The sequence below is a fragment of the Esox lucius genome, chromosome 5 (genome assembly GCF_011004845.1).
Source record: "Esox lucius isolate fEsoLuc1 chromosome 5, fEsoLuc1.pri, whole genome shotgun sequence".
Classification (NCBI taxonomy): Eukaryota; Metazoa; Chordata; class Actinopteri; order Esociformes; family Esocidae; genus Esox; species Esox lucius.
Genome location: NC_047573.1, coordinates 33,654,905 through 33,678,037, shown reverse-complemented (window position 1 = coordinate 33,678,037; position 23,133 = coordinate 33,654,905). Strand labels below are relative to the sequence as shown.

General features: G+C 42.0%; 1 protein-coding gene across 15 annotated transcripts; it reads left to right on the top strand.

Moving 5' to 3' along the window:
• Positions 1-117: 117 nt before the first annotated feature.
• eif3c (eukaryotic translation initiation factor 3, subunit C) lies at positions 118-21,909 on the top strand. Of its 15 annotated transcripts, none has more exons than XM_034292227.1 (28): positions 119-263; positions 1,516-1,635; positions 1,735-1,800; positions 2,030-2,219; positions 2,408-2,533; positions 2,874-2,925; positions 5,720-5,832; positions 6,269-6,393; positions 6,808-6,970; positions 7,664-7,767; positions 8,017-8,158; positions 8,340-8,465; positions 8,915-9,008; positions 9,444-9,637; positions 10,397-10,621; positions 10,737-10,928; positions 11,037-11,208; positions 16,132-16,291; positions 16,565-16,630; positions 17,886-17,973; positions 18,192-18,357; positions 18,663-18,707; positions 19,255-19,299; positions 19,508-19,555; positions 20,138-20,176; positions 21,171-21,212; positions 21,582-21,638; positions 21,675-21,909. In XM_034292227.1, the coding sequence occupies exons 2-28, from the start codon at positions 1,535-1,537 to the stop codon at positions 21,779-21,781; spliced, it is 3,048 nt and encodes a 1,015-aa protein (XP_034148118.1). In that variant the 5' UTR covers positions 119-263; positions 1,516-1,534; the 3' UTR covers positions 21,782-21,909. The 15 variants fall into 15 exon arrangements, with proteins under 15 accessions (XP_034148120.1, XP_034148121.1, XP_034148125.1 ...); XM_034292226.1 differs by having other exon boundaries at positions 21,582-21,647; positions 21,684-21,909; XM_010894261.4 differs by having other exon boundaries at positions 7,676-7,767; positions 21,582-21,909.
• Positions 21,910-23,133: the final 1,224 nt, after the last annotated feature.

Here is a 23,133-nt window from a genome sequence, read left to right as displayed (position 1 = left end):
TTAAATGTCGACATTTCAGAGATGTTTCCATTGTGGGCCAGTGGGAGGCAGCAGCTGCTGTGAACGTACTTTGCTGATGATATACAACCGTATAGAACTCTGCAGTACCATCCTGATGATTTGTGAATTCCTCAAACACTTCCTTTCCTGACGCAAGTGCCCCTTTGCACGCTGTCAGTTTTACCCCTAAAATCGCAAAACTGGATTATACATCATTCCCAAGTGATCAGACACACCACAGGACGATTTTCATAAGGACCTAGGTGAGTGTATCGCAATGACTAACTGGATCTGTGAACTATTTCGTTTAAATTCCCTGCCAACGTTTTGGCTATGTATATCGAGGCCTAGTGGTACTGCGTCTAAACCACACCAGCACCAGCTAGCCGGTCGCATGTCGCCGTTTAATCCTTTATAGAAAGGCAAGCATTCGATCACGCGTATTAATTATATTGTAGCTAGCTTTGTTTAATAGTTTTTATGCTTGGCATGCAAATCATTAGTTTACTTTCTAACTAGGTTAATGTAATTGTACTAGTTAGCTTGTTACCTTACCCCGCCAATAATTGATGTATGGTGGTGCTACACAGTGGCTAAAAACTGGCTACCATATGGATTTTTCTTATCGGCAGGCAATGCCGTTTAACTAGTGTTTAAAATATCAAATAATTAATCATAATAAATATCGAATAATAACCTATTAGTGTTTGTCAGTTTGAAAACAAGTTATTACTATGGTATAGACTTTTGTATCGTATATTTCGCTATTATTAGTTTCTAAATGGATGTCAATGGATCTTATACTGGCGCATGTTAACAATGTAGTTACATGATGTACATGCATAGTACGATTTGTTCGAATGCTAGCTCATCGTAATTCGCGCTGGAGTTAATAATACAATAGCCAAACGCTACAACAAACGTAAGCTCATGTTCAATGTTACTGTTCAGTGCCTGGGTTAGCTGTGAATGTTACTGCTAACTAGCTTCGTTGCACTAGGTTGCATCTGGGTGAAAATAATAATGATATACATTCATGTACATTGAGTTGTTGTTTAGGTAATTCGCAGTTAGCGTGGTAGTACTGTAGCTAGTTGGCTCAACGTCATTCGTGCCGAATATTTAGTTCATAAATGCTGGGCTTGTTAGTACTGCTATTTAGGTTGCACCAGGTTATCTCGAGTACACACTGACGATTTAAATGGTGTACGCTCATTTTGCTAGTTCAATGGTAAGGAGTGTTACATTAATTCGATCAGTGTTCATTGCTAGCTTTAAGTATTGCAAGCTGTAAACCAGTGTGTCGTTAGACATGAAATACTAGTCGCTACTGATATTTTCCGGTTCTCCAGTACACCTGATCACACATTTTAAACAGACCTATATGGTCAGTAAAGTGAATAGAAAATGGGTATTGTTACTTTAAAACATTTTATGTAATTCAGATTTTTTAATTGATGTTGCTCCTTTGCACCAGATGTTTTAGCCTCATGAGACACTGTTTACTTCCCCCAGATTAAAGCAGCCTTCAGCAATGTCACGTTTCTTTGCCACTGGGTCCGACAGCGAGTCGGAGGAGTCCTCGTCGGCCGACGAGATCACCCCTAAAGCACCCGGAACTACTTTCACCAAGCAGTCAGTACCAATTTCAATAAATCTTTCTTCAGCTAAAACCCTGTCACGTTTACTCTTATTTTTGCTGCTTTCTCACATTTCCACATCTGGTCCCTGTAGGTCGTTGCTGCTTAGTGATGATGAGGAGGACACCAAGAGAGTGGTACGCAGTGCCAAGGACAAGAGGTAAGTTATTTTCTGTACTTCACCATCTCCTAAGCCCAGCCTCCTGATGTGTTTTGGACTATATACACCAGAAATCTTGTCTGCAAAACAGAAACTTATCTGGACCCAGGCTATCACCCATAGAAAGTCAACTGACTGTCACAGGCAGGCCTGTATGCGTTGTGTTGGTATGCCTGCACATTTTGTGTATATATTGCCCTGCACTACATGTACACTTATTATGTTCCAGGTTCGAGGAGCTGACTAACCTGATCAAGACCATCCGCAACGCCATGAAGATCCGGGACATGTCCAAGTGTCTGGAGGAGTTTGAGCAGCTATGTCGAGCATTCCTCAAAAGCAAGACTATAGTGGACAAGGAAGGGGTGCCCCCCTTCTATATCCGTATCCTGGCCGACCTAGAAGACTATTTAAATCAGGTAAGCAATCACCATTTTGGGCGTGTGATACTGCTTGAATGGCATCTGTCAATGCTGGTGTTATGAACATTTTGAAAAAGTTAAAACATGCACACTATCGGGTAAAACAACGCAATTAAACTGTTGTGCTCCAAAGCCATTTGAAACATCTTAATATTAATGATTACACAAAATGTGTTTCCCTACAGCTTTGGGAGGACAAAGAAGGCAAGAAGAAGATGAACAAGAACAACGCCAAAGCTCTCAGCACCCTACGCCAGAAGATCCGCAAGTACAACCGGGACTACGAGACAGAGATTGCCAGCTACAAGGAGGTGAGGAGTTTCACTGCAATATCACTGGATGTATTAGATCCTTAGAACAGTTAAAAAGACACTAGACAGACATTAAATTGTGGCATCCTTCTTGGAAATTTTTTTTTAAGCCCAAATCACCCTAAACACCTTTTACACTCTTGAGTGTAACATGCTTACTGTGGAAATATATTGTATAGGTGTGATTGAGAATCTCACACACACTACTTTCCTCACTGTTGTCACATGTTTGTTGTGTGATTTTTGCCTTATTAGAAAATGTCCAAATGCCCAATTTCAGAGGCTTAATTCCTACTGCTTGCTCTGTGGCATAATGGCACTTTTCTTTTCTCTCAATAAGAACCCAATGGCATCAGCGGATGAGGAAGAGGAGAAGGATGAAGTTGAATCGGGTGAGCACTGGGGCATTTCATCACACCTTGTACCGTGTAGCTCATATAGAATACTGTGCGGTTTGCAGGATTTGAAATTTAGATGGGAAATTATTTAAAATCCTGAATGTATATGCAGCCAGACCACACTGGCTAACAACCCTTTTCTTAAAACTAGTGCCATTGAATCTTTACTGATCACAGAGAGTCACGGACACCTGTTTAACAGTTTACCCATAAGACTGCTTGCTACAAATGACAGTTTCCCCTTAGTTGTCCTGGGGCTTTGAGATTTGATATTTAAACCAGTGATTTCCCTCCAACATCATGTTTAGCAGTATTTGGTGTCCGGTCCAGTGACAAACTTGCTTAGCTTTTAAGGCAAGCCAACAGTGGGATGCGCAGTGCTATTCTGCTGGTCATAACATGGTATTTTCTACTGCCCTATTAGGGCTGCAACAACTGATTAATAAATATTGATATTGGAAACACATTTCCTTATCAGTGAATTGGATGTAACTGACAGGGAGCAAAAAAACAAACAAAGAAATATGGAGAAGACTGCTCCTCTTTGTAATCTAGTGCCTGCTTTTTATGTATCTCCAAGTTTGTTTAGCATAATGCTGTAAGTTGCATGTTAAAGTGAATGATCTCTCTTCTTGAATGCACTGTTGAGTTGTGTATTAACTGTCGCGGTAGCACCACCAATACCGGTGGTCTACTGTCGTGCATGCAAACTAAGAATTTCTGCAATACTGATTTTGTGGATGATGTCATATATAATTGACAATAATAAACGGATTAATCGATAATCAAAATAGTTTTTTAGTTGCAGCCATCCAATAAGTATTGAGATTCTTTATTGAGTAAACATACTGCATAACGCTTATGTCCGCTGCAAAGGAATGAGAACCATGAGAGAACCCATTTTTGTGTGTCTGAATTGATTCCCTATTTTAAAAGTTGGGGTACATGTTTAGAAGTTTTCTTTTTAATGCCACAAGCAAAGGAAAATTGTCCAAAAAGCACAATACAATACATGTCCCCATCAGAGCTTGACATTAACTTTTTGGCCACGTTTGTCTGAAAAGTGGGTCAGAATTATTTTGATTAACTTTCATATTTACAATACCAGTTTAGTTTTTACTATTATTTTAAATTTTAACATTGAAATACCACACTACTTGTTAAGAAAACAATGACAGTGGGATTATTTCTTACTTAGCCACCATATGTAAGATATTTACTGTACTACTAAATGACAGTTAATGTTTTAAGTCAGTGTCAAATATTTGATGCAGTATGTGCCTTTTGCAATGAACAAAATAATGGATTAAACCTCCCATTGGGAGCTGGATGTATAATATGTTGTTTAAATTAGGGATGCAACGGTACATGGTTTGTTATTAAACAGTTCGCTTCAATACGCACACGTGTATCGCGGAATTAAGATATGCTGATCATTTTCCTATAATTCCCAATACATGCTTATTGCGCTGCAGACTACATGCACATTGTGGATTCAGATCCACTGAACCAAACGTGCAGCTTGTGAACAGGCAACTGCTCGGGGCCCCAGGTCGTTAGAAGGCTCCTGAGGTCTGACGAACTTTACTCCACAACAATGTCTCAAACTGTGGCAATCAAAGGGACCGCAACCCCCTCCCCATTTAAACAACCAATGGACGATTTGCTATGACCTCTGTCGGAAACCTCCCTGAAGGGGCCCAACATAGTATCTACAGGTTTCAGGAAGTTGCATTTAAGACATTTTATGACTTTTTAATGCCACTGTTAATAAAATTTAAGACCAATGTTACAGCAGCACCCCACGCAAAAAATACATAAAGACACCAATTTGACTGAAGTCTACCCACTGTTGTTAGAGCAGTAAGCCTACTGCTAACAATAACATTACTGGCTGGAGTTCGCAAGACTGTTGTCGGTGATACCCGGCATTTCAGTTTTATTTGGTTGTGTTTGTTGAAGGCTAATCACTGCGTTTTTATTTTGGTTTTTCTCACTTCCAATGGGATTCCACACATTTAATTCAGATAAATGTTTAACTTTTGGGCTTCATTTTCTTTCCCTTCAACATATTTCTACCACAAAGAAAAGTTGCTGTTGTCCAACAACTTCTAATTGAATTTGCACTTTCCAGTGGTACCTGCAGGAAGTTTAACAGCCAATGTCCCCTATGTAGCCAGCTAGATTACCTAGCTTGGTGCTAGCTAGCTGCCTACGTCATGAACAACCGTGTTGGGAGAAAAGCAGCCAACCATCACGTCTTGCTGATTTCTAACATTCTGTCTGAAATTGTGGTTTCTCACTGCGTTCGACCAGAGCTAAAATGTTTTCAGAGAGAAGCAAATTTAAAGACACCGCCATCTTTAAGTTCAACATCAATACAATTACACAAATCTGCAAGCACTGCTTTGCAATTGTCGGCTACTCGAGTGGAAACACTTCTAGCATGATGGCGTCATTCGTACCGAAACCGTACCGTTACCGTGACCCACAAACCGCGATACATTTGCATACCTAGTTTATATGTGAATAACATGAGTAGAATCACTGTCATACCTGTTTTAGATTAGATTCAACTTTGTCGTTGCAGTTAGCATCTTACCAGATGTGGAAATAGAAGAGGGCAGGAACTTAGTCTGATACAGAAAAGCAGTGAAGCGTTAATGTTGAGTGTTCCCATTACTCCTTTATGCTGACAGTAAATGCTATTTAATGGGTAGACTTCCTCTTTTGTTCTTGCTACTGTTTTTAATGTATTTTTACTAATTGCCAATCTTTTTCTTTGTAGGGTCGTCATCAGATAGTGATGATGAGCCAGCAGATGCAAAGAGCTTCTTGAAGAAGAAATCAGCCACAGAGGCGCCTCCGCCGAATGCCAGCAAGTTCCTCAAGGGAGCGGCGGTAAGATAGAAGGCATTGTCATTGGCTCGGTATTACCGTACAGCATACACCAACTATAAACAATTCTGCAAGACTGAGGGTGATATGAAAATGTAAAATGTTTGCCCAATGGAGGACCTATCTGATAAAGGTGCCATTATTATCATTGTGAAACTCTTCCTGCTGATGGTCAGTCTTTTTTATTTTTATTTGAAGAAATCTGGTTAAATCTGCTTGCAATTGTAGATAATTAATGATTTCTTAACCTACATTTTCTTTGTTAAAAACCTATTTTCCCTATAAAAGTTGCCATTCACCATCACTTTGAACATGTGTATATATGTGCACCACTTATCCTGTGTAGCAATTGTTTGTACTGCCACATTGCTCACAAGTATCAATGTTTTCAACCACAACACCCCCAACTGCTAAATGACTCTGAGGTTGTGCTCAACAGGATGAGGAGTCTTCCAGCAGCGACGGGGACAACGAGGACTGGGATTCAGACACCTCGGAAAGCGACAGCGGGAGCGAAGACGAAACTGGGAGGAGCACCTCCATGGCTGTGAATTTCCTCAAGAAGTCAGTCCCTTTTCCCCATTTTGAGCAGAGACACTATCTCTGCAAATTGAACATTTCACCATGACTAAACACCATTCATCAGCTTTCATTCAGCCCCTTTCAGTCAGTATATACATACTGTAATCTTTAGTGCAGGGTGTCATGCAGCCTAAATTGCCAAATTGGGCAAGCAATATTTACCTGGCCTCTCAAGGTTTTTTTTAATCCGCTCGGTGACTGAATGTACCCCTAGTTGCCTGCATAAATGTTGGGGGTCAAATAAAATTGCTACTAGCAGGGCAGGAAAATAACATTCCGTTGCCTACCCCTGGTCCAAAGACTGCTCCCTGAATTTTGGAATCACTGATGCATTCACACCCAGAATTTGTATTTAGCAGAAAAGGCAATTCTGAATCTGAAATGTATTCTCACCAGGACCAGCAGCGAGGGTGACCGACACACCAGTGAAAAGAAAAAGGAGGAGAGGAAGAAGAGACACAAGCGGAAGGAGCGCATTGAGGAGGAAGCGGAGGAAGAGGCCCAGGAAGAGGGCGAAGGAGAATGGGAGAAGGTGAAGGGAGGTGTGCCCCTCGTTAAGGTGGGTAATCAAGTCTCGGCACGATAAGGGGAAGTGTCCCCACTTACCTGAATGCATATCAGTCCCTCTTAGTGGTGCCTAAGAACAACTCTTAGCCATGGTATATTGGCCCTGTTCCACCCACCCTTGTGCCTTATTGCTTTCATATACCATGGCAGTCAGCATTCAGATTCATAAAAAAAATATAAAATGTGGTTGGAATTGCAAGCCTCATTTGTACTGCAGTGATGGGTTTATTTTATGCAAGAACCTTTTTTGGTCAAAATGATGACTGGTGATTCCTCCTAGGTTTTCCCGTTCCAGAATTATTTCCAAAATATTGGCATGATAGTCTAGGGCTCATTTTAATATTATAATGTTCAATAAAAAAAAATGTATTATTCAAAATATAACAACTCTCCCTAAGTGGGTAATGCAGTAGGAAGTTTGCTGATAGAAAATGATTTGTCCCTTGCAAAAAGATATAGAGTTCCTACATGCATGAAATGAACATGACCCAACAGTCCTATAGAACTGGGGCTGGATTCATAATGCTTCTCAGATTAGAAGTGCAGCTGGCCAAGGATGTGTTCTGCCCCTTAAGATTATAATGAACAGAACAGACACTAAATCAGGATTTGTACTCTATATATCAGTTTCAGACCAAAACCCAGCAGAGTGTGTGTACGGTGTGCTAATTGCTTCTCCCGACAGGAGAAGCTAAAGATGTTTGCCAAGGGAACAGAGATCAACACAACAGTGGTGGTGAAGAAACTCAACGAGATTCTACAGGCCCGTGGAAAGAAAGGAACTGACCGGTACCTCTCCTTTGACCAGATTTACATTTACATTGACATGCCCTTTTCCTTCTGGATGTTACCAATATGTTTTCAATCTGTAGTTCTGTAAGTGGGCTGGGCATTATGTAGGATTTTGGGGTTTTCTTTATGCGACTTGATAAAAGCTAATTTCTGTGCAAAGCCCTAGCCTGAAATAAGAGTACTAGTACCTAGTACTGTCAGTCTTTACACCCCTTGTCTTCTCTGCCTCTACCTTTCTCTGTTTAGAGCTGCCCAGATTGAGCTTCTTCACGCCCTGGCCAACATCTCCAATGAGAATAACCTGGGTGAGGGCATTCTAGTCAAGATCAAGTTCAACATCATTGCCTCCCTGTATGACTACAACCCTAACCTGGCCGCCTTCATGAAGGTCAGACCCAGCTTCGCTTATCGCCAAACTGTTACTAAATGCTTTTAACCGTTCCTTTTTTTTAGTACCGCTCATATGCTTGTGCCACGTATGTGTGGCTATGCTAGTGGGATAGAAAGACTGTTAGCTTTGTTTAATTTTTGTGACTTTCATTTTGACTCTGATCCTGTCCCACCCCCAGGCTGACATGTGGAAGAAGTGTTTGGACTGCATTGACGAGCTGCTGGATATCCTCTTTAACAACGACAAAATCTTCATTGGGGAAAACATTGCTGAGGACAGTGAAAACCTGGCCTCTGACTCACAGGTCAATATTTTTGCCGGACTACATATGCAGAGCCGGCCTAGAAGAGCGAATGTCTCTTGCTGACTGACTACCCCTTGTTAAATAGTATAGTGGTTAGAGACACAGACTACGGAAAAACAGGTCCTGCGTTTGACTCAAGTCACTGTCATAACACATTATGCCTGAGAATTTTTTCAGGACAGACGAGAGTTTCGCTACCAAGAACCTTCTGTAGCTATGTAATTGGAAGCCTAAAATAAAACCGTTCTGGTGGATACTGGGATTTGTTCATGATAGACAAACACTTTGCTGGCCACATGATTCTGTTGTCTTTTCACTTGACAAAAAAGTAAGTTTTCGTCACCTATATTGTGTCTGCCTGTCTGTGTGTGTGTCTGTCTGTGTCATTGGCTATAGTTTACGTTAGTGGCGGATCGTACAACTGAAGTGCTTTTCTGTTTGTTCTGTAGGAGTATCGTGTTCGCGGCTGCATCCTGACATTGGTGGAGCGGATGGATGAGGAGTTCACCAAGATCATGCAGAACACAGACCCGCACTCGCAAGGTGAGGCCCTAACATTTTACACTGTTGCATCTTTGTTTAATTGTTGAGCGTGTGATATTATTAATATATTACGTAATAAGTACTTTTTATTATTTTACAAAATTGATTGATGTTGGAAGGTACGAATATGAATGAATATCTGTCAGTATTACCTAGTAAAGTAAATGATAAAACACTGATTTAATCAATGTAAACAAAGGAAAACAGCAATGCCATTCCTATAGAAACCTGTAATGTGCGCACACACTCCACAACACGGAGATCACAAACCCCTGTGAACCTACAGTTCTATTTCCGTCATGTTAACGACCCCATTTCCATCCGGTTTCTTCACTTTTATTTTATGCTTTTTAATGTAAAGCGTCTGAATTTTTAAATGCTCCACCATTGAGTCGACGATCTGACACGTTCACACTTGGTTGTTCGCTCCCTCAGAGTACGTGGACAACCTGAAGGACGAGGGGCGCGTGTGTGGCATCATCGACCGACTGATGGCTTACCTGGAGATGGAAACAAAGGGCAGCACAGAGGAGGTGTGCCGGGTCTACCTGCGTCGCATCATGCACACCTACTACAAATTTGACTACAAGGCTCACCGCCGCGCCCTGGGACTCCAGGGAGAGACCAAGGTATGTAACTGGAACCCATCGTAGAGAAGGCTATTTTCCCATAACCTCTGGGTCAACTAAATATGACCGCCCTGACAGAACTTCGGTTGGAGTGTGTGGCACCTGGAGCTGCCTCTCAATGGACAAATAGAGCTTCCTCTCCACATTGTTAACTTAATGTTGATTTAGTTCATTAGCCTAGCAGGTAGCCTAGAGATTAGAGCGTGTTAACCAAAACCTGGCTAGATCAAATCACAAGGGTCGACAAGCTGAAAAATCAGTTGTTCTGTCTTGAGCAAAAGCATCTGCTAAATGAACAAAATGTTAATGTTAATTAGAGGTTGACCAATTAGGATTTTTCAACACTGATACCAATTATTAGGAGACCAAAGAGCCTGATCCTAATAAATTAAGCAATTAAAAAAGAAAATGTCAACGATACTGAATGAATAATGACCAATTACTTACGTAACTTAACACAATAGATAAATAAAATCACTTTATTTTCGAACAAACAATGAAGAATGTTAAAACACATTCTAAGAATATTGAACATTGTGGCTTAAGGTTTTAAGGAAGTATGCAAAACTATAACCTGCTCATTGAGCGCTAAATACCCAGTTTAATGCCCGAAGGTTTATCCTCCACAGAAATCTGCCATTTTTTTATGTTACAAATCCAACTTGGTGTGCCTATGATCCCCGGGTGGATCATTTGTGTCTTAGCCCTATCGTGATCTCATCTCCAGTTGAATGGTTTTCCCTTCTGCCTCCTCCCTAGTCCGAGCAGGATGCGGAGGAGAGCGAGGGTGAGGACAGTGCCTTCATCATGGACCGCCTTTGCAAGTACATCTATGCCAAGGACCGCACAGACCGCATCCGCACGTGCGCCATCCTGTGCCACATCTACCACCACGCGCTGCACTCCCGCTGGTACCAGGCCCGCGACCTAATGCTCATGAGCCACCTGCAGGACAACATTCAGCATGCCGACCCGCCCGTACAGGTATGAAGCAAACTGATGGGATTCCTTACCGAGAGGCTTGTTTGGTCTGCATTGATGTCACTGTTCCTTTCTGCATACTGTGAAACGAGCCTGGCCTCATGTCTCGTCCCATCAGATCCTGTACAACCGGACTATGGTGCAGCTGGGGATTTGTGCCTTCCGCCAGGGCATGATCAAGGACGCCCACAACGCGCTGCTGGACATCCAGTCGAGTGGCCGCGCCAAGGAACTGCTGGGCCAGGGCCTGCTCATGAGGAATATGCAGGAGAGGAATGCCGAGCAGGAGAAGATTGAGAAACGGCGACAAGTAAGCTAAGCTTTTGTTAGGTTAAAATAGTAAGCTACTGCTAGGCTAAACACAGGACACACAGAACACAGGTTATGGCAAGTGACTTTGCTGGCCATCTTGTTCCAGGTGCCCTTCCACATGCACATCAACCTGGAGCTGCTGGAGTGCGTTTACTTGGTGTCCGCCATGCTACTGGAGATCCCCTACATGGCAGCCCACGAGTTTGATGCCCGCCGCAGGATGATCAGCAAGCAGTTTCACCACCAGCTGCGAGTGGGCGAGAGGCAGCCTCTTCTCGGTAGGTTGGCTAGCCGGGTTTGGTTCATTAGTCACCAAATAATCAACTGGACTGGTGAAAAAGAATTGCTGCAATTGTCTGATGTATATCAAATAATAGAACACACTGTGCTTTTTCTTGATTTCCTCTTAAAATTTCACTGTTCAGGGATCAACGTAATTTCTATTTTCTTACTGACCCGGTTGGACCAGTTGGCCGACAGAGTACTGGCCTAAACAGAGATTCTACTGGTTTTAAAATATGTTTAGGTCATTGATTGCATATATACTGTAGAGGCAAGCTGGTATTTTTTAATTTAACCAGGTGAGGGTGGGGGCATTGAGACTTGAGTCATTCACAAATGTGCCCTGGGAACACAACCTAACAAATGGCACATTAGTCAATATAAAAATCCTTAGCCATTGTAACAAACTAAGGTCTCCAAACGAAGTATCGACTAGGTATTTATTACTGTAAAAGAATCCCACTTTACATTTGAGTTTTTAGCTCCGTTAAAAGTTTCCTAAAGGATAGATCACTGTCTGTCCAAAGGTGTTTTTATGCAGGTACTAGTTCACTCATGTAACCATTTATTGAATCAAGATACAGAATTACGGGATTTTGAGAAAAGCATGTATTTTGTTTTACCAACATTTAGAACAAGCTTCACCAAATCTGCCAATTGTTTTGTGTATGCATCATTTTGTTGCAAGCCCTTTCCATATTGATAAGCATTATTTTTGTATTTACGACCCATCTGTAAATGGAGAAGAGGATGATCTGTGCGGTTGCCAGGTATCCTGCCCTTTTTCGATTTGTCAGACGTTATTTATAGAGACATAAATGCTCTAAACAATGCATGGAGGAAGATTTCGTCAGATATTTGGCTAGCAGGTCGTTATAATATTTAGGCTATACTTTTTACAAATAATATTTAATATATTTACAAACATTCACTCAGCTGTGTTCTGACCATGCTTTTTGGATGAGATTAGATGCATAACTTATAAATTGACGGTTACCTGTTTGATTTACGCCCCAGTTTTGGTGTACGAGTAGGAAAAATCCAACGCATGCAACACCCCTAACCCGACGCATCCGCAAAGGGTACGCATAGTGCCATATGTCTTTGCATCATAACGCACTTGTTCATTAGAAATGACTGAATGTCCATTGTTACACACATGCATGACAGATTTGGTGTGGCCGAGACGTTAGATTTGCAAGGGCGGCTATAACAGCTATAAAATAGGCTATGATTATTAACCGTGACAGTCATTCAGAAGAGAAAAGCACATCCTATAAGTAAGAGGAAATTGACTTCACTTCTCTTCCGTTGTGGCACACAAGTACGCTGAAGGATTTTGGCTACACAGGTTTTATATTAAAAAGCTGTGCTGTACAATTCTTGATGCTCATTGTTGAATTTTGACAAACCTGAGGCAACGCTTGACTTGGGATAAAATAAGTACAGGAACTGTCAAATCATACATTGGATTATGTTAATGAAAATGTATGTGTAAATAAGGCTTGCCAAAAAGGAACTGGAATGTTGTTTGCCTAAAATTAGAAGTACCAGAATGCCGTTTTGGCCCAAGTCGAGCACTGACCTGAGGTACCTGATGACACTGGTTATACAGTGTGCTGTACTACTTGTGAAGCACAGCTGAGTAAGTATAACCATATTATTTAGCTATTTCTTGTCAGTGCACCCCCTGATGACACGGCCTGGAATACCATCTGGCCCTGGTGAATTCTGAGGGTTCACTTTTTTTAAAAGCTCTCCTCATGTCAGCAGTTGTTAGGTACAGTGTGTAGTCGTCCTGGTCCTCCGCAAGCCTCACCGAAGGAATTGTTTTGATCACCTCAAGCCATGCATAGGCGTTGAGCTGGTCAGGGAGCCAGGCGGTGGGACGAGCATCACTGCTATTTCTCCCTTTGTAGTCTGTGATGTGTCGCAGTGCACACCACATGTGTCTGGGATCAGAACTGTGGTTGTCCGTCTCTGATAGCCTTCTGTAGGTCTCATCTGAATCTCCTCAAAGCCTCCACATCCCCAGAGCTATAGGCAGAGGACCATGCTCTGAGCTTAGCACAGGCATTACCATTAACCCAAGGGCTTTGGTTAAGGAAAGTCCTGACATTGACACTCGGGACAACATCATCAATGCACTTTGAGATATATGCTGTGACAGAGTCTGTGTATTCATCGATGTCCCCATCGGCTGGATCACAGAACATCTGCCAATCCATTGTTTCAAAGCAGTCCTGTAAAGCAGTAATGTAAAGCATTGAACTGTCTGAAAAAACGGTCAGCCTTACCAAATGTGGGGTGGGGGAGGGGTTTGTAGCCATTTCATATTGTGAATAACAATGGTCAAGAGTCTGATCCCCACGGTCATGGAAGTTAATGTGCTGGTATCGCCCACAACAATGAAAACTGCCTCTAGAGTGTTTGTTTCTCTGTATAGGTCATCCAGCGTGCACGTTTTATCCACCTGTGGGGGTATATAGACAGCAGTGATTAGCGGAGCTGAATTCCAGTGGAAGGTTAGAAGGGCCTTTACAGTCAGTAGCTCCAGGTCTGGTGAACAGTGCGTAGCAAGAACTGCAACATCCGTGCCACAGCGAGAGTCAACCTTAATGTAGACCCCTCCGCCCTTAGGTTTACCTGACTCCGAAGATCTGTCCAGCCGCTAGATAGAAAAACCAGCCGGGGTGAAGGCTGGGTCGGATATCATGGGATCTAGCAAAGTCTCTACAAATGCTAGCACACACGTAGGAGTCTGTATTCAAGGATGAACACATTTCCAGGCTGGTTGCCTGTACTGTATGAGCCACAGTGCCGCAGGAAAAACTACTATAACAGTATATACAGAAATAAGAAAACAAGTGAACGTGGAGCCATGTCAGTGTGGCTTTTCTCTACATCGCACCGGAAGGCATAAGCACAAGGTGTTAGCACCAATGAGTACAACGTCAGCTTTAGATAACATTGTTGCCTAATGAATTATGTACAGGATTATTAGGAACACCTGTTCAATTTCTCATTAATGCAATTATCTAATCAACCAATCACATGGCAGTTGCTACAATGCATTTAGGGGTGTGGTCCTGGTCAAGACAATCTCCTGAACTCCAAACTGAAGGTCAGAATGGGGAAAAAAAGGTGATTTAAGCAATTTTGAGCGTGGCATGTTTGTTGGTGCCAGGCGGGCGGGTCTGAGTATTTCACAATCTGCTCAGTTACTGGGATTTTCACGCACAACCATTTCTAGGGTTTACAAAGAATGGTGTGAAAAGGGAAAAACATCCAATATGCGGCAGTCCTGTGGGCAAAAATGCCTTGTTGATGCTAGAGCTCAGAGGAGAATGGGCCGACTGATTCAAGCTGATAGAAGAGCAACTTTGACTGAAATAACCACTCGTTACAACCGAGGTATGCAGCAAAGCATTTGTGAAGCCACAACATGCACAACTTTGAGGTGGATGGGCTGCAACAGCAGAAGACCCCACCAGGTACCATTCATCTCCACTACAAATTGGAAAAAGAGGCTACAATTTGCACGAGCTCTCCAAAAGTGGACAGTTGAAGACTGGAAGAATGTTGCCTGGTCTGATGAGTCTTGATTTCTGTTGAGACATTCAGATGGTAGAGTCAGAATTTGGCGTAAACAGAATGAGAACATGGATCCATCATGCCTTGTTACCACTGTGCAGGCTGGTGGTGGTGGTGTAATGGTGTGGGGGATGTTTGATTGGCACACTTTAGGCCCCTTAGTGCCAATTGGGCATCGTTGAAATGCCCGGCCTACCTGAGCATTGTTTCTGACCATGTCCATCCCTTTATGACCACCATGTACCCATCCTCTGATGGCTACGTCCAGCAGGATAATGCACCATGTCACAAAGCTGGAATCATTTCAAATTGGTTTCTTGAACATGACAATGAGTTCACTGTACTGAAATGGCCCCCACAGTCACCGGATCTCAACCCAATAGAGCATCTTTGGGATGTGGTGGAACGGGAGCTTCGTGCCCTGGATGTGCATCCCACAAATCTTCATCAACTGCAAGATGCTATCCCATCAATATGGGCCAACATTTCTAAAGAATGCTTTCAGCACCTTGTTGAATCAATGCCACGTAGAATTAAGGCAGTTCTGAAGGTGAAAGGGGGTCAAACACAGTATTTGTATGGTGTTCCTAATAATCCTTTAGGTGAGTGTATAAGTGTGGACTTAAGTATTTCACAACTCAAGGGGGGCATTGATGATTTGGGAGTCAGGCATGTAATTGGAAGGTTTGAATACCGACTGGTCCAATTGTCCTTGTGTCCCTGGGCAAGGCACTTTACACTGTTATTCCTGGAAAAAACGGCCCTGTACAAAGTCACTTTGGATAAAAAGTAGAAGTCGAAGTCACTTACTGTAAATTACTCCCCCCTCTAAACTTTTCAGGTACCTGCTTTCAAATGTGCAGCAGGTACTGTAGCCAAGGCACACCGTTTCACCATTTTGAGCCTTAATGACGAAAGCATGACAGACCTTCAAGTAGTGTTTGCTAAGGTTGGATTGGACAAGGACCGTTTGGGGGAGGGGTTTTGCAAAAGGTAAATTCTCCTGGCAAATGCAGTATATATATATATCAGTGCGGTTAATACTTGTTTGATTATACACCCAGCTATAACATTAATGGTGCGCTTTATACATGGTGCGGGTTATAAACAGGGAATTGCGGTAATTCTTTCTGGTTGGTCTCCACATTATCAAATACATTTTCTAATCCAAAGATGTTTATCTTTACCAAAAGGAAAGTGGTTGACGAAGAATAGCATTAGTCCTTGAACTTTATTTGGACAGCTGATGCAGATAAGTACCACTACAGGACACAATGTTTTACGTAGCACATTACACATTTCCCTGTCTCATTGTCCCCTTACAGGACCCCCAGAAAGCATGAGAGAGCACGTGGTGGCAGCCAGTAAGGCCATGAAGATGGGTGACTGGCGCACTTGTCACTCATTCATCATAAATGAGAAAATGAACAGCAAGGTGTGGGACCTGTTCCCCGAAACCCAGTGTGTGCGAGAGATGCTTGTCAGGTAAATGTCACATCATAAACCAAAGTTTCCCTCAGTGGCCTCTTGTGCACTTGTCCTTAGTTGTCAGTGCTTGAATTTCAGTAAGAAGTATAACTGCCTTGTTAATGTAGTCATGACTGTCAAATGGCTGATAAAACGCAGCCTTTTTGTAGCTTTCCTTCAGAAAAGTAGCTCCATTGTGCAGTTAGTTTATTTCTGGACATAGCCACCATGTTGGTACCACCGAACTTCCATCAGAGGTTGATTCTGTAATATTTATATTTGTTGTTGCAGGAAGATCCAGGAGGAATCTTTGAGGACGTACCTGTTTACGTACAGCAGTGTTTATGACTCAATCAGGTAGGAATTATAAGCAGGGGTATCCCAGAGGTTGTCTCCCCATCCTGCACTCAGTCATTGTTTTACATTTTATTCATTTTATTTCTCTCTTTATATTTTTTTTATTACTCCATTTTACATTGTATATTTAAACATGTATTGATGTCCCAGTGGAAAACATTTTGAGTGCTGGGACAGTATACATAATTAAGGTTTCATGATAATCAGTTCATTGTAGTTCACTGGTAGTCACTTGTAAATCTTCAGGTGTCAGCCTTCTAACAAAATAGAATGTTTTTGAAGATCAGCCATACTGCATTTAAATGTGAACTTTCCTTTAAGGAATACTTTGGGCTTTTAAACATCCTCCTAACCAGTCAGATGAAGTCATCATTGCTTATTGTGTCTCTTGTGTGCAGTTTAAAGCTAGTATATGTTGTGCTTTTGCAGTGGTCTTTGGTGGGGTCTTCTCAGAAGCAGGCAAATAGTGCTACTACTACAAACAACGGCAAAGCCGGTTTATTGTTCATTGGTGGTCTTACAAGGCTATCCATGTTAAGATTTTATGTGTTCATTTTGCGGATAACCATAAAAAGTAACCGGTTGTGTGTCACTTTATATTTGAGAACACAATGGTGTATCTGTCCCATTGAGTGAAAGGTCAGCAGCATTGGGAGTGGTACAGTGGTGGGGTCCTTACATATTTTTATGAAACAGGCAACAATTAATTACACTAGCCTTGTTTTTTCATGCATTGATAACATTGATTGCTAAGTATGGCTTTCTAAGACTGTAAACGACCAACCACCCACCATAGTTAAGCTCTTTGTCCATGCTTTTTAAATAAGCTTGCTAGACTGGCGAATTCCCTTAGCTAACAATAGTATGTGCTACCTTTACATTTCCTTATTACTGGAGTAGAAACAATATTTCCCTTCATATCTTTCTGTGTAATGCTATTTTTTAGGGGGTGTCTCACTTTTAGAAGATTATGCGGAATGGGTTGTTTTATCTTATGAATGCATGTCAGTGGAATGGGTTGTGTTATCTTATGAATGCATGTCAGTGGAATGGGTTGTTTTATCTTATGAATGCAAGGTTGTTGCATGTCAGCTTTTCTTTGGATCTCCACCCATATCAAATACTTGATTGATTGAATTCTTCACTAGTTTAATCCTGGCCTAATAAACAATGTGTTCAAGCCTGCCTTAATTCTAGGATAATTCTATAATTACCTTCCTTGGTTCAATAATCTGTTCTCCTCTGTGGGTCTCAGTATGGAGACGCTGAAGGAAATGTTTGAGCTGGAGCTGCCCACAGTACACAGCATCATCAGCAAGATGATCATCAACGAAGAGCTCATGGTAAAACCCACAGCCACATGGCTTTCTATGGCTAGACAAAGTGAAAGGCTTTTTGTAGCTAGTTGAAGTTAGCTGCTAGAAAACTTGGAGTGATAGACTCTCTAAAGCTAAGGTGTGTGTGAAAATTAAAAGCTTGCTGCTTTGATTTTTATTTCACCAAACATTTCTTCCAAGTGTCTTGTGTGTCATTTGCGTCTTGTCTGTCCATGCCTCCCCAGGCATCTCTGGACCAGCCTACCCAGACAGTGGTAATGCACCGCACAGAGCCCACCTCCTTACAGAACATGGCCCTGCAGCTGGCCGAGAAGCTGGGCGGCCTGGTGGAGAACAACGAGCGCGTCTTCGACCTCAAGCAGGGCGTCTATGGCGGCTACTTCAACCGAGGTTAGCAGAGCTGCCCTGTGAAAGTCTATCCCTCGGCTCCTGGCACTCGCATGCCCACCGCGAAGCACCGGGTTCAAATTGTCTCAAAGTTCCCACTACTTCCGTTGAACCCTGTGTTCAACACTGCCTCAACTCATTGCATCCTTTAATTGATAATAGCGTGTGGGCTTCCATTTGAAGTTTCGTCTCACCTACCGTTTCTGCATCCGTCGGTCTCCATCCGATTTGTATCAGTTTTTATCCAATCATTCTTCAAGGTTCCACAGTCTAAGTTGATGGCTCCTGTTTGTGTGCTTGTCCTGCAGATCAGAAAGGTGGCTACCAACAGAAACAGGGTGGCTACAACCGAGGTAGGTGACAGTCTTGTATACAGGACGTAGGTCCTTGGGCGTTGGGGTGGTGTGTGTTTTGGTGTTTTCCTTTAACCACTGATCATACTATCCTCAGCCAATCTGCAAGTTTCTCACAGTGAACGCAACACAGGAAGTCCCTGTCCCTAGATTTGTGAATGTTGTAATTATTGTTGTTTTTATGTTTATGTACTTTTAAATATAATGTGTGGTTTATTCAAAATGTCAAGGTGTTTGGCTCAGAGGGTGGTGGCGGATTCACACTACTGGGCTGAGCTATCGTGCTCTGGCTTGGTTACTCAACCTTCTAAGAGAGGATGACGTGAAAATTAAATAAGAAGCAAATACAATACGAATGTGGTTGGCACCGTGATGTGACCCAGTGTTGGTGCCCCTGTAGACCATGGGCATATTGTGTGTGTGTGAGTTTTAGATATTAGATGCATTTTTTTGGGTTGTCCTGGTGTTTGTGTGTGCGCGTGCGCCCACGCTCATTGGGTGCCGCATCTGTGTGTGTTTCTAAACTGTTTTCACTGTACGGTTTCAGACCAGAGAGGCAGTTACCAACAGAAGCAAGGCGGTTACAACCGAGGTGTTTGAAATAATTGATTGACATGCATGATTGTTGGAGTCTTCTGAGAGAGCGAGTGTGTGTGTGTGTGTCTCATTTACAGTTTTTATGTGAGCGAGTGGGACAAATGTTGTTTTTTGTAATCCCCTTTGTGTGTGTGTTTGTACACTCGCACGCGCAACTTGTCACGGCTGAAGTTGTCTAAACTCTTTTCATTGTGCGTTTTCAGACGGTCAGAGAGGCGGCTACCAACAGAAGCAAGGAGGTTACAACCGAGGTGCTTATGAACCAATTTATCCCTAATTTCTTTGCAAGTGAAAATCTTCAGAGAAAAATAACTAAATGGTTGTGATATTTTTTTGTAAAGCCATTTTTTGCTGAGATGCTATTCACCTTTCATATTTCTGTCATGCCAGAGCCTTTAAGCACTATAACGATAATCTAAAGTCGGCAGGATTCGACACCTACTAAAATGGTAGCAATAACTATGTTTCTAACATCGAAATGAGAATCAAAAAGGATTAGATGTACATTTAGTGTTGTACCTTAGAAGAGACCTTTTTTTTTTTGTCAAGTGATGCTACTAAAGTAAAAGTATGTAAAAATGTTTTCACATGGCAAAAAAATTGCCATGATGTGTAGCAATTCCATCTCATTTATACTGTCTTAATAATATGTGTTGATTGTGTTTATGCAGTTGGGATAACAAATCTTAGTCATTTTAGTTTTTCTACCTAAACCACCATGCAAGGGTCACCCTAGCTGACCAAATGTAGTTATCTAAGTGCCCAAGTCATTGGTAGATTATATTGGGGGGACCTCGCTCATGCTTAAAGTGTTTGGTTACGGTTGGTTTCAGACGGAGGCGGTTACCAGAGGCAAGGCGGTTACAACCGAGGTGCTTATGAACCCTTTTTATACCACCTTTATCTTATCACTGTCTGAATTTTCCTTGCGTTTCTTCTTAAAGAAATCAGTGAGCTCTACTCCCCTCTTCTCCCATTCTACTACGGCTTGGCCTTATGTCTATGTATTTATTGAGATTTAAGTCATTTAGCAGTTGCCCTCTTGAGCAACTTAAAATAGTGAGTGCAAACTTTTTTTTTGGCATAGTTGTCCTGGGCATTATGAACCTGGTCTAGAATGAATTAGATTCTAATGAATTGTAAGCCAAATAATTCCTTATTTTCAAACTGTATAAACAATTTTTATATATATTGCCTTATAGAAGTTCAAAATCCCCTTTAAGTGTTTTCACATTGTTTTCAGTGCCTCAGTTGCATGTATTTTAACTGGAATTTACACAATAAATTAAATTATACCTAAGAAATGCAAAACCGAAATATTATAATTGGATAAATCCACACCTCTAGCATGAGCAATTCTAAATTAGCTTGGGTGTAACAAATCGCCATCTAAATCACACCAAGTCCCCGTCTAGATTATGCTGTCCCTCCAAACTGAATGGCAGGGCAAGTAGGTGACCGATCAGAGATGCTACATAGAAGCCAATTGCAACTTTGACAGAGCAACTGGCTTTTATTTGCAAACACTGGTCAAAGTGCATATTGACACTATTGTGAACAGTCCACATATTTGTCCTGTATAATAGGGTGGCAAGAAGGAAACCATAATTCAATTCAAATGGAGTTGACTCATGGGGTCTATTTAATAATATGAAAATATTAAAAGCAGGGATTATAGATTTTCTTTTTTTTATTATACATTTATTTTTTGGAGAAAGAGTTTCCTTAAACATGCATTACAGATTCTGAAAACACAACTAACCACTACATAAGCACCAATGCAAATGTGCAGAAATCCTTTGTAGATAATGTATATCACATTTAGTTGTCGCGTCGCACATTCTTACCGTCTATGGTTGGTTTCAGACGGCGGCGGCTACCAACAAAGGCAAGGAGGTTACAATCGAGGTGCTTATGAATTTCTACCACCCTTTACCCTCTAATGTCTAAATTTGACTTCTGTTTTTTTTCTTAAAGCCACCGTCTGTGACCTGCAGTCTCCCGTCATCCTCCCTCCATTCCTCAACCTTTTGGCCACTCTGTCTTTCCGCACCCCCCTCCACCCCCCCAAGACATTTCATTCTCTCGACACATTCTCTCTTGCAGTCTATCTCTTCCGTTCTTCGCACAACTAGTTAGCTGAAGCGTAGTGTGACATGTCTTTTGTCTTCTGCTCATTTTTGTCTGGGTGTTTCAGTGTTGATGTGTAGCACTCTCTCTTTACACATTTTAACCTCTTCAAATCCTACCTTTCTCCATCTATCGCTCTCTCCGCAGACGGAAACCGTGGTGGGGGTGGTGGTTACCAAGGACAAAACCGGGGCGGCTACCAGGGTGGCGGAGGTTACCAAGGAGGCGGGGGCTACCAGGGTGGCGGAGGTTACCAAGGAGGCGGGGGCTACCAGGGTGGCGGTGGTGGTGGCTACAGAGGAGGCTACAAGGGAGGCTACCAGAACCAGGACAGGAGAGACTATTGAGTCACAGGAGCCAGAGCAGCCCAGCCCAACAGAGACCGATAGTCTTCATTCCAAAACAGCCTCTTCACTTGACATTAAACCTGCCCTATGCCATTTACCATTTGTACAACATTTATCAGCTTTCTGTTTACCTGACAAGCTTAAACTATTCTTCAGTTTAAGCCTGACTTCAAAAAGTTGGTTCTATACTTATCTATTAAACCTTGTAGTGTGATTACGCTTTTTGTGAAAGGGTTTTTTAGATTAATTGGCGCTGAATAATCCTGAAAAGATTAATGGGTTTTCATTGTGAAAGGTTTTCCTTTTCACTGTGTAGCAGAATCAGATATGTCAAGTGATCTCAGTTGTAACCTATGAAATAAAAATTTAATTAATACTTGACTTCTATTATGTTCATTTGCTAAAAATATTTTTGTTGGGAGGAATCTAATAATAACTATGGGGTCTGTTATCTAATGATTCCCCACCTTTTCCACCCGAGTAGCCCCTGTGGATGGGTGAAGGACCCTCAGGGGTCCTGGTACAGCTGGTTGGGAACCAGAGATCTAGAACATACGGTACACGCTGTCTAACTACTGTCAGTCATATGCCTATGGTTTGCATAGTTACAAAATGTTTCCATTTATGGAAAATGATTGATGAAAAATCCCCATTGAAACAGGCGTGGTGGTCAGACTTTCACTTCAGAGTTCAAATCCTTTAAATCTGTATATCACACGTTCTTTGTTCATGTGTGGCTTGGGAAAAACTCCCATAAAATATAGAAACCTAGAGGAGCTGGGATTGCAAGTCTCAGTTTAAGGCTGTTGGTGGCGATTATGACTACATGACCTGTAAAAGCCTCATCATTCATCAAGAAATGAAATTGTTTAGGTGGGAACTTGAGGGCTGTGGCCAGTAACACCACGAGTGGTCAGGCAGAACCTAGATCAACCTCGCAACCAGGTATACTTAGGTACGGGACAGCTAGCAGATGTCAGCCCAAACTGTTCCTAAGCAGGTTCTTAGAGCTCAGCTCTCTAACATCCAACTGGACACCATAGAAACTAAATGGAATGCTGAATACTTTTTCACACAGAAAACTATTAGCATGTTTTCTCGAGTTGAGTGAAATGTGGACATTTGCTTAGGTCACACCACTTATGAATGTATCTCGTTGATTGCTCCCATATAAATTGCAGGACAAGAATTGTCCTGACATTCAAGAATCCTTGAATTATGTGTGGTCAGAGGCAGTGTGTGAACCAAGACCAAGACGATGTCACACCCCTATTATTATTTTTTTGTTGTAGATAAGGTCACCCTGGTCTGGTAAATGACTTTTCCATGTGGAGGGGTGCCCCACTGGAAAC